The sequence below is a fragment of the Pogoniulus pusillus genome, chromosome Z, assembly GCF_015220805.1.
Source record: "Pogoniulus pusillus isolate bPogPus1 chromosome Z, bPogPus1.pri, whole genome shotgun sequence".
Taxonomy (NCBI): Eukaryota; Metazoa; Chordata; class Aves; order Piciformes; family Lybiidae; genus Pogoniulus; species Pogoniulus pusillus.
Genome location: NC_087309.1, coordinates 84812086 through 84831958, shown reverse-complemented (window position 1 = coordinate 84831958; position 19873 = coordinate 84812086). Strand labels below are relative to the sequence as shown.

At 38.0% G+C, this 19873-nt stretch overlaps 1 protein-coding gene across 4 annotated transcripts in view; it reads left to right on the top strand.

Moving 5' to 3' along the window:
• The window catches only part of ADAMTS19 (ADAM metallopeptidase with thrombospondin type 1 motif 19), a 189406-nt gene that overhangs the window by 129004 nt on the left and 40529 nt on the right, over positions 1–19873 (top strand). For all 4 annotated transcript variants that reach the window (XM_064140285.1, XM_064140284.1, XM_064140287.1 and 1 more), the window contains 5 exons: positions 4805–4906; positions 7263–7393; positions 8907–9076; positions 12943–13070; positions 17323–17443. In XM_064140285.1, coding sequence (XP_063996355.1) covers positions 4805–4906; positions 7263–7393; positions 8907–9076; positions 12943–13070; positions 17323–17443 — 652 coding nt within the window. The remainder of the gene's footprint in view (positions 1–4804; positions 4907–7262; positions 7394–8906; positions 9077–12942; positions 13071–17322; positions 17444–19873) is intronic.

Genomic DNA, 19873 nt, shown 5'->3' with positions numbered 1-19873 from the left:
GAAGGCAAAATTCATACCTTTTCTCTAGAAAAAAAAAAAAGTCCAGTAAATTTGACCCTCAGGCCACAGACATGAAGGTCTAGTTAAAACACACAAACACTATTCAACTCTCCCTCTTTTGTTTCCTGCTGTGGGTCTTAAGTTTAGTTCTTCTATTAGGTAAGGTTACAGTGTCCTAGTGTAATTAAATAAGATGTACTAAATGAAGAGAAAATCACAGTAACGGATAGACCACAGCCCACAGAATCTTTCCCTTTCATATGTTTCACCTGTGTATGAAGAGAAAGAAAATTAAAGATGCAATTTAAATTAGGCTAGAACAAAGCTATATAAATCTGCATCATTTCTAGCACATGGGCTGTGCAATACTGACATTGTATAACTGTGAAGTGCTGTCAGTAGCTAATTTTATAATCTCTGATATACAAGGATGTTTATATGGAAATAACAAATACATTGACCTTAAGCTATCAAATTCTACATATTGTGAAGGTGGTTCAGTGTTCACAGTCAGTGTTGATTGTATGGGTTGTTGTGACTGCCACTAGAGAAGTCAGCATTTAGAATTATTTTCCACATTGAATACAGTATTTTGTTAACAATATTCATTGATTAAAACTACTTTATGCTCAGGGTTCTTTGATGCCTTCTGCTTTCTGAAACAGCTCATGCACTTAGATGAAACTGTGTGGAAGGCAGATTATGAACCATTTCAGTTTTATGGGGTTTCTGAATGGAAGATAGTTTGATGACCAGATTTCCATGCAGTCTTCTACATATTTCATATATAATAGCTATTAATCTAGGAAAACTATTGAGTAGTGGTGGAAAATAATTTTCTTAATGGTCTAAAAATCATGTACAAATATCATGGATACCATCCATGCATTTCTGCTGAGATGCAGTTTTCTACAGACATTATTACTGAACAGCAGTTTAGGATAATTTAAGTTCAAATTACATGGCAGCCTCTGAGAAACACTGCAGATGCCAAAGATTTTCCCAGCCTATCAGGAATTCCTCTTTGTAATTTACTCGTAAAGCAAAGGAATGAAGGGACCACTGAGGGCCTACTCCTGTATTTTCTGAAGTGTGACCCTCCCACTCCTTTCATGAATGGTATCCAGACTTTATTTTTTCCTTTTCATCTTTATTTCAAAGACTTTTTTTTATAGCCTAAGCAAAATTTATAGAGAAAAGTGTGACTGGATCTAGGAGTGCAAGATTTATACATTGTCGCCATATTAATCTTGTCAGGGAGCCAAGTTTGCTTTTATGCCACACAAATCAATTAGGCACTAATGTCTTTCATATAACAGATAGAGAGAGCATTGTCCAGAAGTAGTCCTTGATGATTAAATGTGATTGTGGAACTTGACAATTTAATATAATTGTTGAACTATTAAATGTTGTTTTTTGAGATTAAAGCCCAGGATGTGAATGCTATCTAGTCAGTTCCACTAAATCAGTTCTTGTCATAACACAGCTGTGATCTTTGCAAAGAAGCAGAAGACTGGTTATATTTCATGGGGATATTTAAAGCATTTCAGGGGCAGATCACAAAGAGGAGAAGAAAAGTCATGGAAATGAAATATCTGTCCTCATCTCCTCCACCACACTTTAAACAGTCTTCACTTTACAAAAAACATATTCCTGAAATGCCTTTTTTGTTTCTGGTCTTTCCTCTAAACTGGACTTTCTTTTCAGATGCTTACATGATTACAAAAGTATTCCTCTGATGCACACATCTTGCCTCCTTCTTTTCCTTGAAAAAAAAAAATCCAAAAAGCTGGAATAATGTCTACGATCTCTGCAATACATTGTTACTTTCATGGTTCATTTTACAAATTATTGTTATTAAAAACTCAGAGTTAACACGTTCCTTGAGAAAAAAAATATCTCTGTGTGTGGCGATACCTTGTTTTCCAGTACACACACACACACACACGATGAAATGTTTTACACAGATTGATAATAGTCTGATATCATGAATATGAATATATAATTAATAACTTATTCCCATTGGCTAGTCTGAAGTACTGTAACGCCTGTTGAATTGTTCTTGTGGCTAATATATAGTTTAAAAATCTCTGGATGGTAACTTATCTATCCTGATTTTAACTTATTTAACTTAACTGATTTCATGGTTTTGCTCCAGAGGAATAAATTTTCAGTTTAGCAGTTTGTGCTCTGATTTCACATTGACTGTAAATATCAATACTGAAGTCCAAATTTCTGTTAATCAAATGTTAAATGGTAACTGTAATCTCCATTTGCCTTACTTTTGCAGCAGATGCAGAATCTGAAGAGTAACTAAAAGGCTCATTTATGATTTGACTGAAAAGCCTACCAAAAACCAATTTATCCTTCTCTTAATTTTTGTAATTCCCTATCTCCATTTTATTTGGTTTGGAGAATCTCAAAGCCTAGAGTGAAATGTTACAGTAATACTGAAAGCTTATTTTAATAATTGGTGAAGTGAGTATGTCCGGAATAAAGTTCACTTAAGGCACTAGTATATAGTTAGCTAAGGAAGTTAGGGCCATGGTTCATGAGAAGATGGTATACATGAGCAGAAACATGCAGATGTGTACAAGGCACAATAGCAAATCAAGCATCTTGATTTTATTTACTTGATTTATGATGCACAGCTTAAGTGCGTCTCTGTGTTCAGGTACCCAAATGCTTGTAAATCTGACTTTATGCCTTCCTAAGAATAGAAGCATTGTTTCCTGATTTGTAAGGAACTGTTTGTCTGTTGTCAGCCATTCCACAGTCATTTGCTAGTGAAATTGAGCACAAGCCTGAAGTATTTGGGGTAGCATACTTTAAAATGTGATGACATAAAGGAGATTTTGATGGTTTTTTTTTAACCTATACACCTTTTCCTCAAACGTAGTCAGTGGAAAATAAAAATTTAGGGATATGAAAAACATTACATTAATTAGGAACATTTAATTGACAGGTATTTTTTGAAGTTGTTCCAATAGTATAGCATGTCATGTCATAGTTCATGCAGAAGCACTTTGTCATGAACATCTGATGCTCTGTCTCTTCTATATTGTCCTCAAAAAATGGCCCAGAAGTCTTCTCACTAAATTTAGTTCTCAGCTCCAAAGTTACACCTTAAAATGCATTGTTTTTAAAAAAATATATTTTTACCTTGAACAAACCCAGAAATTTGATGTTTAAAAATATCAAATATCAAAATTGTTTGATATTTGAAAAACACCTGTTAAAATTATCCAGGAACAGGGTGAGTCTTCTGTAGCAATATTGTAGTATATGCAGAGGCTAACTGTTGTCTTGTTAGTTCAGCTCCAGCAAAAAGCTGTTAGATGGTGAATTAGGAGTTAGTCTGCCTGCTGCTGTCCTGTCTCTTGTTCAGGTATCTATAATCCTAGACTTTTTTTTTTGAAAGCTGATGTTGCAGACATTGGTACATGCCAAACTCCTGCTGGAGCTGTTCTGTTCTTTGGTTCAGATACAGTCTTTTGTTGAATTATGTTTCCTGTGCTGTAAGACTTTTTTCAAGGTAGTATAAGATTTTTCACACGCTTTTCATACATAGTGTAAAATGCACACATGTTCTCACTGGGTGTGAGTCAGAAAACAACTGACTTGTGGCAACCCTAGTTTAAAAACAACCCAACATTTTTTCCCATTCTTTTAGCAATCTGTCCCACTCTCCTTATCTATTTGGAGAGAATCAGTCTGCATATGTAATAGCATTCCAGCCAGAACTGAGCCCAACATGTCCTCTGTTCACTTACACCAATTTTACTACTAAGGGGGGAGTAAGACGGCAAGGAGAATGAAGTCATGACCATAGGAGAAGGAAAACATTTTAAAGGAAAAGAGGAAAAGCTACCAAGGAAATATGGGCAAATACAAGCCAGCATACTCCAAGGCTGTACTTTCTTTTGAAGATGGTAAAATTGTCTTTTTATGCTGTTTAAGAGGGACAGTATAAGCAGTTTCTCTTTCTATCTCTAAAATTCACTATTGACTAGCACCCCTCTCATCTCTCCTTCTTCCTAGCACAAATATTTCATCCTAATTTTGTCAGTTTCCTTTGTGTCTTCTTTATGGATACCAGATTCAATTGATTTTTTGAGATATTTCTAGAGAAATCAGTAAATTCTAAAGAAATTATGAATCACTGGGAGAGCATAATGTAGCAGCAGCTATTGGGATGGTATGTACAAGGGAGATTCAGAAGTCCAGAAAAAGCCTCAAAACTTCTTAGAAACACATTTTGCATAATTCCAGTGAACAGTTCTCTGTGGCTTCACAAAGACTCAGTGGTCCCTGGATATAAATATGGACTAATTTTAAAACCTTAGGTTTATTGCTACTGGCAATATTGGCTTTCTCCCTTTCACATAAAATAAACAACCACTAAATAGAAAGATTGAAAATATTTATTAATTTTAAAAATAATTCTCAGAAAGCTCACACTTCTTCCAGTTTCTGGGGTCTGCTTCTGCATAGTGCCTGCTTCACATCATGGAGCAAAGCTGTTCCTATGTGCTTTGTCAGATCTGCCATATGCAAGGAACCTGATCCCTAGAGCTCTTCCCACTCTGTATCAACACAGTGGTTTGACTGTTTCCAAGTGTTCATGATTAATAAAAATCCTATAAAATTCTACCCATTTTGGATTTTGTGCATGTTTAACCTGTCTTTAAACATACTTTGGTACCATCAAGCTAGAAGCTTTATATTAGTATTTGTGATTTGCATGCAGAAAGTAATTTTGTGTAAGAGAGGTTTTGTGCTTAACTGTGAGTTTGGTTTTCAGCATGTCATTTGCACTGGGTTGTGGTGTAAGGTGGAAAGTGAGAGTGAATGCAAGACTAAACTGGATCCACCAATGGATGGAACAGATTGTGACACTGGAAAGGTATGCTTTGGGGGGGTAAAAGCAATATAAATTATATTGAACACCTAACAGTGAAGGAAACAAGCTAAACTGATCTTTACACTTGTTTGAACTTCCTTCTTGGCTCAGTTTTCATAGAAATACTACTAATATAGTTGAATGTATTACATATTATATATTATATAATTATGATTCAAGTGTACATTTCCCTGAAAACAATGATTCAATGATTTTTTTTAAGTTAGTCAAAGGCAAAGATGTTCTAAAACATCTGTATTTAAACTTTGTTTTGGTTTTGTATCCTGTTTATGAATGGAATGGCATTCTTGCACTACTTCTGTGGACAGAAAAATAAGCTTTCAAAGATAGAACATTATCAGCTGTGAGTTAAGGTTTAGATGTAGTCTGATCAAAGCAATTGGTACAGATTCCTGATAAAACATTTCAGAATATGCTTTATGAAGAAGTATTTGTAGTGTCGGTGCATGTAAAAGAGTGATAAATGTAATTAAAAATGCATCTTCAAAGACAAAGTGGTCACCTGAAGTCAAACGTAAACGTTCTTTCTCTGAGTAACTTGTCATCAATTTATATAACTATAAATTAAGATAAATAGCCTCAAATAGATAACAGAGCAGAAGCATGCATATAGTTGAGATTTCCATTATGTTGTGCTGACAGCACAACAGTATTCCAGAGGTCTGCTCTTTGAATCCATGTAACATTTCACTGAACTGTCATCATCCCTCTAAAAAGTAAACAGATCAATCAACTAAGATGCAATGTTCAGATAACATAATTTTACACAATAAAGGGAAAACAGACTTTATTATTTTTTGTATCTCTAAAATAATGAAATTTCATGTCATCTTTTAATTCTGATAAACATATGTATTTCATACTCTGCCTTAAAAAAATACCTGGAAAGTCAGAGATAGCTGTTTGTTCAATGTTGCATCCTTTATGTTGAGACTTGTGTTACCATGGTGTGGAATCAGAAAGCACCACCTCTTATTAATTCTACCCTGGTAGAATTCATTGTGAAACCATTGTCACCATGAACTAGGCATCCAAAAGTAGTGTGCATTTACTAGTATCTGAATTCCCATTCTATGTGAAGATTTTTCAAAGGTAGCATATTTGTGCCATCATTGTAAGGCCATAATTTAAGAGACAAAATTGAGATCAGTTTATCCATGAGTAGCAGTTTGAAACAAGTGAAGTTTAGAATCACCAGACTAGGATTTAGCATGGATACTGCAAGTAACAAAAGTGTATTTTAAGAGGCAAAAGCTCTTCATTTACTGTATTAAGTGACATCATCTCTTTTGCCTCAAGTATGAACCTACTTAATCCATACCTACTTAATCCAATCCAACTTCATGTACTGAATCCAATTCTAACAGTAATTCACCAGTAATTCAGAATGTAAAGAGTTAAGTTACTGTTAGTGACATTAAGCCTTCCTTGTCCACTTGTAGCCTTATGGCTTTGCAATTGCTGAAATTTTATAATGCAGATAATTCAATTGGATGATAAAGCTGATAAAGTAATAGTTTCTGCAGTGTTGTAATGATTTATACCAGATATGGACACAGATGACAATGTTTAACAATAAGGATCTTAAAGCTTTTAGATAAGAAAGTACACAAGATAGTCAAGGTGATTATTATTATTATTATTATTATTATTATTATTATTTAAATAAATGCCAGATATTTTCTTGGCTTTCTCAACACTTGCTTATTCAGCTTCCATTTTCTCTTTGAATACAACTTGTGAATAAAATCTCATTCTCTCTATTAATTGCAATATGTCAGTATTCTATTGACATTGTTATTGGATAATCAATGGTAGTTCTGTTCCTTCCATTTACACTGGAACAGTGATAGCAAACCAAACGAGTCCTGAGAACAGCCTAGATTTTTGCAGTGGGTTTGGGCTGGACTTAAAAGTGCTTTCCTAGGGGAAAGTCTGACCACGACTTCCAGCTTGTGTTTAAGCAAGCAAGTTGCACCTGCTCCTCAGTCACTGAGCCACAGAAGGGTCTTTTGCTGTTACATTTCATAGAATCATAGGATGTTTTGGACTGGAAAGGACCTTTAAAGGTCGTGTAGACCCTGGAGTGAGTCGAAACATCTTTAACTAGATCAGGTTGCTCAGATCCCCATCCAGCTTGACCTTGGATGTTTCCAGCAGTGGGGAACCTAGGATAGAAAGAAAGCTATGAGGAGCAATAGGACAAAATAGATCTGACTCATAGGGAAACTGTCTTGAACAAAATATTTATGTTGTGCTTCCCATATGCTTGTGCAGCAGTAAATTGTTTTGTACATATACCTTGATTTATTTATCTAAGAGCTGAATTTTCACCTAGTGGTGTAAGGCTGGAGAGTGCATCAATCGGACCTCTTTTGTGGAGCATACAGAGGGAGAGTGGAGCGCGTGGAGCACTTGCAGTCGCACCTGCGACACTGGAGTCAGCAGTCGGCAGCGCAAATGTCCTGGGTAAAAACAAGTTCAGGTTTCCATTGCTGTTCATCAGAATTTCCAAAAAGAATTTAAGTCTTATTAGTATAGAACTCATTAAGATATCGTTGCCCTATACATAAGTTCTTTTTTATGAATGCACTCATGAGAACAGGGTTTGGGTTTTTTGAACGGTTAACACTACTTCTTCCTCTTTTTCTACTTCTGTCAAAAAGCTTTGATAATGGTAGAAGTTTCTTTTTAAGCTTCACTTGAAGAGGCAACAGAAAATTAAATACATATTTTTTTGGCTCAGAGCATCAGTGTGTAATTCTAGTCTTTGAGGATTTTGCTGGTGAGAGTGAACCTCTGTCTCATTTGGAGATCCAAGGACATGCAGCTTTTACACAGATCTTTCTACTAATTTCACAAATATTAAGGTAGAATATCTGGAAGAAGTATTTAGCTTCTCTAACTTGTGAAAATGAAAATTTTGTGCATTGAGATGAAGAGAGCTTTACTGCTTCTTGAGTATCTTTCACCATATCTGAAGGTTCAGCTAAAGATGCTTAACTCTTAATTAGTCAGTAGCATACCTCTCCTTTGTTTTGTGTAATTTACACGCCAATAGGAATAGAATAAATAGGCAGAGAAGTGAGAACAAAGTAGGCTAGACTAGACAAGCTAGTCAGAGTAGAATAGGGTTGGGCAGGGCAGAACAGAGTTCATGGTGACAAAAAGTATTGAAAGTGGAAAATAAGGAAAAGTGAAAGACAATATAACAGGTTTGGGGCAAAAAATAATGACAGGAAGGACAAGAGGGATTGAAAGAGAGAAGTCTGCATAAAGAAATACAAAGAAAACGTGGATATGGCTACACAAAAGTGTGGTAGTTTGACAGAAGCCTTAGATGTGTAGAATGCTTTCATATTTCCTGACGTCTGAACACTACATCCAGCTTTATGCATAGAAGCTCTTTCTAGAATTTAGAGAGATCCTAGGTTTGCTTTTATGCATTTGCTTTTCCATGCAAGATTCCAAATAATTAGCTCCATTTTCTGCAGTTCACTATTCTGCATTTGTTCAGTAGGACCTGCAAGCACAACTGAAGTGACCAAAAAGACAGCAAAACATGTTGTCTGAACTTTGTGACACCACACTTGTAAAAGGAGAGGTAGAAAATCTGCAGGTGGTTTGCGAGTTTTTTTTTTTTAACTTTTGGCTCTGTCTAGCTAAAATAAAATCACCTGAACTATATCAAAATTGAAGCTGAGATTCTTCTTACTGAACACTTCTATTAGTCCTAGTGCTTTTTTGGGCCCAAGTATAAATTATGGTTTAGCACCCATGACTCTTTGTATGTAATGTGACCAGTACAAACAGAAGGCCAACATGTTTTATTCTGCAGTTTTGATTTTTGTATGTGTTTATGTGTAGGAAAAAACCCAAGTTTTAAAACTGAATTTGTGTGTAATGTAAATGAACTATGATATAAGTTTGACAAAACATTACCAACAATAATAAAGCATGATATTTTTGTCCTCTTTTCTAGTTCAGGGCTTGAAGGAGAGTGTCATGGTCCCACAATGCAGTATAGAGTATGTGAAAATCCTTCTTGTCCTGCTGGCATGCCTGCCTTCAGGGACTGGCAGTGCCATGCTTTCAGTGTCAGATCTTCCTATCAGAAGCACATGCACCAGTGGCAGGCTGTCATCAATGATGGTGAGTATTAACATCTGCCACATTCTTATCATCTATGCATATGGCTAATAGCTTGCTGGTATTGTTGATTCAGAAAGATATGGTAAAAACTAAAGCAAACAAAAAAGCAAAGCCAAAGATTTTTGTTAAGATTTTTGTTTTGTGGACAAGATCTGTTTGTATTTTCACACCCTCTGGAATCTTTGTTAGATTTCTATTGAATTTGTCCTTCTCGGTATGTAATCACAGAATACATCTGATTGGAAGAGACCTCAAAGATCATCCAGTCCAACCCTCAACTCAGCACTGAAGGATTGACACTAAACCATGTCGCTAAGCACCAGGTCCACACACTCCTTGAACACCCTCAGGGACAGAGACTCCACCACTGCCCTGGGCAAACCATTTCAGTGTTTGATAACTCATTCCATGAATATTTTCTAATGTCCAGTGTAAACCTCCCTTAGAGCATCTTGTAACCATTTTCTCTAGTACTGTTGCTTGCCACCTTGCTCCAACCTGCTTTCAGGTACTTGTAGAGTGATAAAGTCTCCCCTGAGCCTCCTCTTTAGACCGAACAGCCCTAGCTCCCTCAGATGCTTCTGGTAAGAATTGTTCTGTAGAACCTTTACCATCATTGTTGTCCTTCTCTGGACATACTGCAGGAACACAATGTCCTTCTAGTAGTGAGGGGCTCAAAACAGATGCAACCTCGTCAGTGCTGAGTACAGGGGGTACAATCACTTCTCTTTTCCTGCTGGCCACACTATTTGTGATATAGGCCAGAATGCTTTTGAAATGATGGATTTCTGCCTGTCTTCATGAAGTGCTCCTAAACCTGAATTTGTGTTGCATACACAACCATTCAACTGCTGGTATAAATGAGATTAAAAGGCATCCAGGTTCCATCCAGGTCCCTCTCCAAGTTGCAGATTTCTAACCACACATCTCTAGGTCTGTAGCTTGACACAGGGTTATTGTTATCCAAGTGGAGGACCTGACACTTGGCATTGTTGAACTTCATACAGTTAGCCTTGGGCACTCAGCCTAACCTATCCAGATCCTGTTGTAAATTTATCTGCCTTCAAGCAGGTCAACACAGCCACCTAGCTTGGTGTATTCTGCAAACCTGCTGAGGGTGCACTCAATCCTCTCGTCCAGATAATAATGACATTAAAGAGAATAGGCTCCATTACTGAACCCTGGTGGACAGTTGAACTGAAATTCAGTATTGGTTTGGTCCTATTTAATCAGAAATGTAGTATGAAGTTACTCAGAATTACAGCTTTCTAGAGGTATGCTGTAACATTAAGCATGCATGTATCTGCCATACTTCTACCTACAAAACTAAAAAGGCAGCATAGCTGTTGTAAGCTTCTATTTTTGAGGAAAGAGAGAGCACTTTTAGCTTAACATTTGAGTGATTGATTTTGGCAGAAATCCATATGTAATATATACTGTAAAATTAGGTGGGATTTCTATAAGTCCTAACAGCTACAGCATGTGAAGTCCTGGTATACTCTGTTTGCTTCAGTGTAACAAACTTGCTTAGATACCATATAATTATGAATGTGCTCAAGTAAGAGTGTAGTAATGTCAAACTTGCAGTATCTGTAAAGATAATGTTGGTGTATGGTAACAGAAGCTAGAAAACAAAACACTCTTACCCAGCTACTCCTAGCAATGTGAACCATAGCTGCTGTTCCATTGATTTTCTTTCTAAATTGTTATAATGTGATTTATTTAATTAAAGAAAGCAAGTAAACAGAAAGACTTGCATTATAAAAACAGATAACCATATCCACTAGTGATAAAGAAGAGCCTGCAGTACTGTGAATACGTGTTACCACACTTTAAGTAGCTCATTATTGCCATGTATATTTAAGTCTTGAAACTAATTATGCTAAAACATTAGAAAGCATAGATTTTAAAAGAACAATTTTACTGAATCCTGAAAAATGTGTATTTATTGTCCAGAACTTACTTTATGGTATGCCTAGCTAAACAAGGGTTTTTTTGTAAACTCATGAGGATATTTTCTTTGCAGTTGTATGTTAGGCAGTTTCATAGTACGGGTAGCTCTCTCCAGCTATCTTTTAGGTGCTTATCTAACTGAATTAGTTTTGGCTTGTTTTACTGAATATCATTTTGCCACAGGAATGTGTGATTTATAGCCTAAGGGATCTAAAGGCCTGACTTTGAATAATTCAGTCATCTGATTACAAATATTGTCTTGAGTTGTCCTTTAGGAGATACACAATTGGACATCAGCTGAAAAGTTCCAGTATTACAGAAATGCATTCTTTCCAAATCCTTATTTGCACTCTTAGGCTGCAGTAGCCACCATGTCCAGAACAGTTGCTGTATTTGAATAAGGTGTTCTCTGATTGGTTGAAGTTATCCAGCATTGTTTAGTTACTGACTCTTTGAGTTCAGCATCCTTTAAAAATATTTATGTTGTTAATCTTGTATTGCTTTAAAAAATGCTGATACTGCTTAAAGCTCCCAGGGAACTTAGAGATTACTATTTGAGGAGCATAGCAGGAATGCAGAGGGCACAAACTCAGGCAAGAGACACATGCTTCTCAGCTGGAGATGGCTTGTGTCCGATTGGCTTCACATGTTGGCAAAAGAGATTACATCTGTTTTCACCAGTCCCCTAGAGATACTCAGAGGTTGTGTCAATTTTAGTACATCAGATGTGCCCAGACCAGTCTCTGATGTGTGAGTCCACTAGTACAGAAGCCCTCTGTATGTACTTTTCAACTTTTGGTTTTTTTCATTCTAAGAGGATGATAACATCCAAACTACATTTTGGAAATGGTCCTTTGAAGGTGTTAATTTCCAGTTTAGACCAAGCTTGCTCTAGTTAGCACATGCAAAAAGATGTGGCATAGACTGTCTTACAACTCAGCTGTATAGACAGTAGAATTCCAGTGCCCATGAACGTTTCCTGGAACTGTTTAATTTACTAATAAAAATGTGCTCCAGGAATCTAGAAGTCAGTATGAAGTCAGCATGGTGTAGGTTGTGTCCAAGTGCAATAATTTTCAGCTTTAGGACTGACTTTATCCTTTCAAAAATGTGAAACAGATTTAGGAAGAAGTTCTGAGTAAGTACACTTGTGAATAAAGATATGAAAAAGTCATGTTGTTTTGTACTCAGCCAGCCACCAAGAGGAGACTTAGTTTATTTTATTTGGTGTTATTTCAACAGTGGTGAACCAAACATCATTATTCATAAATGAGGGCTGTGAGGAATAAATGAATACATAGGATATTACTACTTTTTAAATTTTCTTTCAAATCAGAAATTATTTGCAGAACGCTTTAGAAATGTAGTAGAAAATTGTTGGACCTTGATGAAGATCTTAGAAAGAATGTGTTTGATTTTCTGTCTAGTTCTTCATGTGAACTTTGTAAATCTGTATATTTTTCTTCCCAGGATGTCTCAATTACTTAATTTTTTTTTTCTTTTTGACCTCTGTGGTTTGAAAATCTGGAAAGTGTTAAGTTACTTTTTTAACCGGTATTTATGGTCTGCCAAAAATACAGTAGAATGAAAGCAGAGATTGCAATCAAAAAACTCCCAACAACTGTAATGTGCATATTCATAATTGCAGCAGTGAACATGACATGAGCACTATGTAGGTGAAGTTCATAGCACCAGCATGGTCAAAGAAGGACAAACAACCTCATTTTTTCAAACAATTGAGAAAAGGATCAAAATCATTTTGTTTGCACTTTATTTAAGATAACTTCTTATGCTGCTGTGGATTCATGCCACACAGATAAGCAATTGTCAGTTTCTAAAACAATGCTGATCTGTATTTGTTAAACCAACTTTTACCAATTTGGTGTTTTTCTTCCCATCAATTGTTATGACAGAAAAGCCATGTGCCTTATTTTGTTCGCCGTCTGGAAAAGATCAAGCCATTCTTCTAATAGAAAAAGTGATGGATGGGACTTCTTGTGGCCAGCATGGGTTAGATGTCTGTGCAGATGGTAAATGCCAGGTATGAATTGCTTGTTTTGTGCCTGGATACACAGCCACAGGTATGCAAGCTCATACACTTGTTACACATGGGTGTTGTTGCTCCGATAACATGTTGTAATACCTCTGTGACGGAGACTAAATGGCTGTTTTTTGCACCATATTAAAACATCTTTAGTTAATTTCATTCAGTGCAGGATAGTATGTGAAGAAGATGAAAAGTTAGCTTGGGAAATGTATCTGTGATGATGGTGCTAATAATAAACTGCTACAGAGAGGAATAAGAGTATAACTGATTTAATCTTCTAAGGGAAGTGTCAGCTTTCAACAGGTTGGGAAATTTTGCCATTTAATATATGTATATCTTATTCTGCCTTTTTCAACAGTACAAAGTTCTACAATCTAAATAATCCAAGACCATAGGAGCAGAATAACAGATAATTAAAGCTGAGTGATTATGCTGTTCCTGCTCCTCATTTGATTCATAGAATTTCTTTTGTCTCTTTTATAGAGTCTCATATGGAAACTCTCCTATGTAAAAATCCCACAAGGCTGTTTCTTTTCTTTGACCACTTCTGATTGTACAGGTTGAGTTCAGTAAAAAAGCCATCAGATTGCACAGAAACAACATCAATAGATGATGTAATAATTTTAACAAATTAATATATGTATTTATACATACAGAGGCATACATATGTGCTTGTATAGTTATTCTTTCTGAAGTGACTGAGCGAATGCAACAAGAATACTTTGCTGAATTGAGGCTTAAGTTCACCTTGTAACAATTTCTGAAAGAAAAGTTTTCATTTGTTTTGTTATTCACTTTTCACAAGTGATTAATAAAGACCAAAAAAAGTCTTAAGCCAAGCCCACCTGACTATGAATGTGTTGGCTTTTTGGTGTATTAATAGTCAGAGATAGGTGCTAATCAGATTTAAAAGTCTAATTTGTAAGGTCTTGCACATTTTACTGTTTCCTTAGACAATCCATTAGGAAGAAGTTTGATGACTACGATTAAAGAGCTAGGTATTTACATCTTCTAGATGTGTGATTTTGGATACACAGTCCACAAGTTTACCCTGTGATGACTCCTCTAGACTGAAAGTGCTTTTATTTCATATCAGGCCAGGGCATGATATTAATGGTATTTAATACTGGTAGATATTGATAGAAACACATCTAATGCGGTAATGTGGAGCTGCCTGAGTAAAGTTTGGGGATTTTTTTCAAATTAAATGCCTTCTTTTTATGAAAACATGAATACAGTTTGTATTTGCATATTTTACATATTTATATTGATATTTACATATTCCAATTCCATATATTTACATATTTTACATTCATGTCCAGTTCAGAATATGACATCTGATTGACATTGGCATTTTACCATTGTGGGTATCGCAAAGGACCTCCCGTATTTTGATTAGAAAACATTAGAGTTGCACATGATGCAGCTGTTGATCAGTGTTGCAGTGACTGAGAAGTGCCAGACATCCTGGAGGGAGAGAGGAACACAGTTTTCCTCTTGGAGAACAGCTGGTAAAGTTAGTCAATTGTATAGGTAGAGTAAATGCAACAATCTAAACAAATCATAGAATGAAGCATAGAATCATAGAATGTCAGGGGCTGGAAGGGACCTCAAAAAATCATCTGGTCCAGCCCCACTGCCAGAGCACGATCACCTAGAGCAGATCACATTGGAATGCATACAGATGGTATTTGAATATCTCCAGAGAGGGAGACTCCACAACCTCCCTGGGCAGACAGTTCCAGTACTCTGACCCTCACAGTGAAAAAAATTCATCCACATGGAATCTCCTGTGCCTCAGATTCCACCCACCGCCCCTTGTCCTGCCACTGGACATCACCGAGAAGAGGCTGGCTCCATCCTCCTGACACTCACCCCTTAGATATTTATAAACTTTAATCAGGTCACCCCTTAGTCTTCTCCTCTCCAAGCTAAAAAGCTCTGGGTCACTCAGTCTCTCCTCATAAGGAAGATGTTCGACTTCCTTTATAATTTTGGTTGCTTTGTGCTGGACTCCCTCAAGCAGCTCCCTGCCCTTCTTGAGCTGAGGGGCCCAGAACTGAACACAATACTCCAGATGAGGCCTCTCCAAGGCAGAGTGGAGGGGGAGAAGAATATCCCTCGACCTACTAACCACACCCCTTCTAATACACCCCAGAATGGCATTGGCCTTCCTTGCCGCAAGAGCACACTGGTGGCTCATGACCATCCTTCCATCCACCAGAACTCCCAAGTCCTTCTCCCCTTCACTGCTCTCCCGCAAGTCAGTCTCCAACCTATATATACCCTATACATGACATTGTTCTTTCCCAGGTGCATGACTCTACACTTGCCCCTGTTGAACCTCATTAAATTTCTCCCTGCCCAACTGTCCAGCCTAAGTCTCTCTGAATAGCAGCACAACTCTCTGGTGTGTCAGCCACTCCACCCAGCTTGGTGTCATCAGCACACTTGCGGACAATGCACTCCATGCCCTCATCCACATCATTAATGAATGCATTGAATAATACTGGTCCCAGTACTGACCCCTGAGGGACTCCACTAATTACAGGCCTCCTGCTAGACTCTGTCCCATTGACCACAGCTCTCTGACTTCTTTTCTTTAACCAGTTCCCAATCCACCTCATTACTCCATCACACAGACCACATCTCCTCAGTTTAGCTATGAGGATGCTGTGGGAGGCAGTGTCAACTGCTTAACTGAAATCAAGGTAAAGCACATCCACCAGTCTTCCATCATCTATCCACCCGGTTACATCCTCATAGAAAATTATCAGGATGGTCAAACATGACTTCCCCTTTATAAAAACATGCTGACTGCTCCCAGTGACCCAGTGACCTTCTTGTATGAGGGATTATGCAAAATTAATAATTTGTACTAATTTGGTACTCAGGCAATGATTCTTAATAACTATGAAAACTGTTTATTAACATTAAAACTCACCAGAAAATTTGTTCACAAGGTGCAAAAATGCAGAGTTTGGAAATTTACACACACAGGGAACAGGCAGAACTAAAGCACTTATTTCTAGAGTGTTTGTGTTGGGAAACACAAACATTATACTGAAAGAGAAGATTCTTGTGGTTAATTATACTGCTTATCCACTAGAGGACACAGGAAGCTCCTTTCTGCTTACGGCAGAAGGTAATTAGTGAATTACAAGAGGCTTTAAGTACTTACTCACTTGCTGAGTTACTGTTGCTGGTCTCAAAGCTGTTAAAGGCTTTAGAATTTCCCACGTTCTTTTCTCAGAAGCTGGGAGTCTATAGCATAGTCGCTGACCTGGTTCCTCTTGATTCCTGATTCAACGGAAGCCTTGCAGAGGGGCGGACAGGATGTAATTCCATGTGCAGTCTTGGCACAATGTCATGCTGGCTCTGCAGGCTGATCACGTGCAGGCATTTAGAGCCTGTTCCTGGTGAATTCGAGGTAGTGGAGTTTACAGGCAGTTTCAGGATGCAACAAGGCAGCATCAGCACACCATGATACCTGCTCATCCCTTTCTATCAAAACCACCTAAGACTAATGGACCTTTGGACATAGATTAGCCAATCATAATGGCACTTTACCAAGCTTGACCATATTAGGTGAAGCCAGGGCTTTTGTTTTCCTTTCCTGTGGTTGCTTCCCCCAGCACAGAAGGAGGGGGAGCAGGGGAATGTGTCTAGACAAGCCAGAGTCCTTAGACTCAGTGGTTCCAGGTTCTTTATCCTCTTTCCTGTGCTTGCTTTTCCCCACAGCAGAAGGGGGGAGACCAGGAAAAACATGCCTGGTCAAGCCAGGACATGGATTACTCTATTTTTGGCCTATCAGGCCTACCATGACATGTTGTCCTTGATATGGTGAAGCACAGCGCTGGAGATAAGCTGTTCCATTATCTTTCCGGGGATGGAGATGAGGCTGACTGGTCTATAGTTACCTGGGTCCTCCTTCTTACTCTTTTTGAAGATTGGAGTGATATTTGCCCTCCTTCAATCCCCAGGCACCTCTCTGGTCCACCATGAATTACCAAAGATGATGGAGAGTGGTCTGGCAATGACCTCTGCCTCTGCTCCTTTCAGCATTTGTGGGTGACAAGTTACTATGGAAGGGATCTCTTCACATGAGCTAGTACAACCCTCATTCTGAGCAATGATAAATCATGTTGATTAGGATGTCTTCCAGAGGGTGAAATCCACATGGCTAAAGGCAGAGTTATGAAAACTGTGGCCTGTGTCTCAATAACTTTATTGACTTTTCTGACAGAAATTTGGATGTGATGGCATATTAGGATCTCTGGCTCGAGAAGATCATTGTGGTGTGTGCAACGGTAATGGAAAATCATGCAAAGTTATTAAAGGTGACTTTAACCATACCAGAGGAGCAGGTAAGTCTGTTTAACTTTAGATACTTGGGAAAATAGTAGCCATTTGATTACTTTGACACTGGGAATTTTAACAGGCTATGCCTATCAAAATTTAAAAAGCTATAATTTTTAAAATAGCACAGTTCTTCACAAAAACTATAGATGTACTCTTTTTTAAAAAAGATAAGACATTTAAGATAGGAGCACATGGGTATTTTCAAATTTAGTTATTGCAAAGTTATTGCAATTTGTATCAATTACAAAATTAAGGAATTAGCTACTTTACTTTCCATTAACACACACAATGTTTCAAAGTCTGCTTTTTAAGAAATTTGTAGAATAAAATGTCTATTTTTAGTATATAAATGAACAGTAAATTCTCCTAGTGTTTAGTTTAATTTAGTGTTTTTCAAAATAAACACCGAAGTTACATTCTGTTACTTTGGGTTATGTCATTAAAATAAGCCAGACAGGGGGAGAACTAAAAGCTGAATGATGTGTGCCTTGCACTGTCACAGAATCACAGGACGTCAGGAGCTGGAAGGGACCCAAAGAGATCTTCAAGTCCAACACCCTCTGTGAGAGCAGGACCATAATCTAGCTCAGGTTCAGATGGACCTTGAAAGTCTCAAGAGAAGGAGACTCCACAACCTCTCTGGGGAGCTTGTTCCAGTGCTCTGTGACCCTTACAGTAGAGAAATTCCCCCTTGTGTTGAGGTGGAGCCTCCTGTGCTGCAGCTTACATCCATTGCTCTTTGTCCTATCACAGGGAGCAAGGGAGAAGAGCCTGTCCTCTGCTCCCTGACACCCAGCCCTCAGATATTTATAGACATTTATTAAATGCCCTCTCAGTCATTTCTTCTCCAGACTAAAAAGCCCCAGGTCCCTCAACCTCTCCTCATAAGGCAGTTTTCCAGTCCCCTAATCATCCTTGTAGCCCTCCACTGGACCTTCTCCAGCAGATCCCTGCCCATCTTAATCTGGGCAGCCCAAAACTGAACACAGTACTCAAGATGGGATCTCACCAGGGCAGAGAGGGAGGAGAACCTCCCTTGATCTGCTGGACACACTCTTCTTAATACACACCAGGATCCCACTGGCCTTCTTGGCCACAAGGGCACATTGCTGTCCCATGGAGAACTTGTTATCCACCAGGACCCCCAGGTCCCTCTCCACAGGGCTGCTCTCCAGCAGATCAACTCCCAGCCTGTACTGGTGTAGTTTATTATTCCTCCCCAGGTGCAGGACTCTGCACTTGCCCTTTTTGAACTTCATTCGGTTCCTCTGTGCCCAGCTCTCCTGTCTGTACAAGTCTCACTGGATGGCTGCACAGCCCTCAACTGTATCAGCTGAGCCTCCCAGTTTGGTGTCATCAGCAAACTTGCTGAGCAGACTCTATGTGCGTCTTTTCTCCAAGAAAAGTCTTTTCTTTGAAGCAGTGTTTGGCCAACTGTGTTCAGCATTTGTTTGCTATTACACTTTCAGTTTCTTGAGTAGAAAATGTGCAGAATTTCAAGACAGTGAGTAAATCACATCAAAAAATACTGTAATTAGAAGCAGACAGTATATCTTTGAAAAATCAAGGACTTCAATGCATTTTAGACTGAATTATGGTACTTCTACAAATAAAAAAGTCATAGTTAGATATTTTTATCTGTCCCTTTTTAAGCTGAAGGTAATGTAGAGCAGGGATCCCAAACCACAGATTAATTTAGAGCACTACAAGATGAAAAGCTACAAAGAAGGAGGTTGCTAATAGAGATTAGAATGTGACAGCTTTCTTTTATAGCTAATGTGGATATCCACAAGGGTATAATTTAGGAGACTGTGTAAATCCACCATATTGCAGTACTTCCCTCTAAAAGCTGCCAGAGTTATTTTCCTTCTCAAGGAACTGGACTGGAAGCCATACTTAGAAAGTGTTACTAGCTCTTAAGGAAATAAAAAATAATCCTACTTTGTAGCAATTGAGTTTTTAGGTTTTGGGATTGGTGAAAAGGTGTTGCAAATGCTTAGTACTGTGTTACAGGACATGATATATCTACACAGAATAAAAACATGATTTACTGTCCACTTTTTGAAGTTCACCTGGTGTGATGGTTTGGGGGTTACCCCGCCCCCCCACACTTTTGAATTTGCCCCAGCTAACGCAGACGGACCCTGGGAATATAGATGAAGCAATTTATTTACAGCTAGCAGAATTTACAAGCAGCTATTTACAATATATACAGTTATATACAATTATATACAGAATATATACAAAGGATAAACAATACAAAAGCACAACTCCCCTCCCAGAAACCTGAGTCCCCAGGAGGGGCTCTCAAACCACCCCAACACCTCCCCTTGCCCTCTCAACCTTACCCCAGTTCTCAGGAAGAAAAGAGGTGCAGCCAAGAGGTTAGGGAGCAGGGTTAGTAGGAGCAAGGTTAATGAGATGTGTCTCGGTCT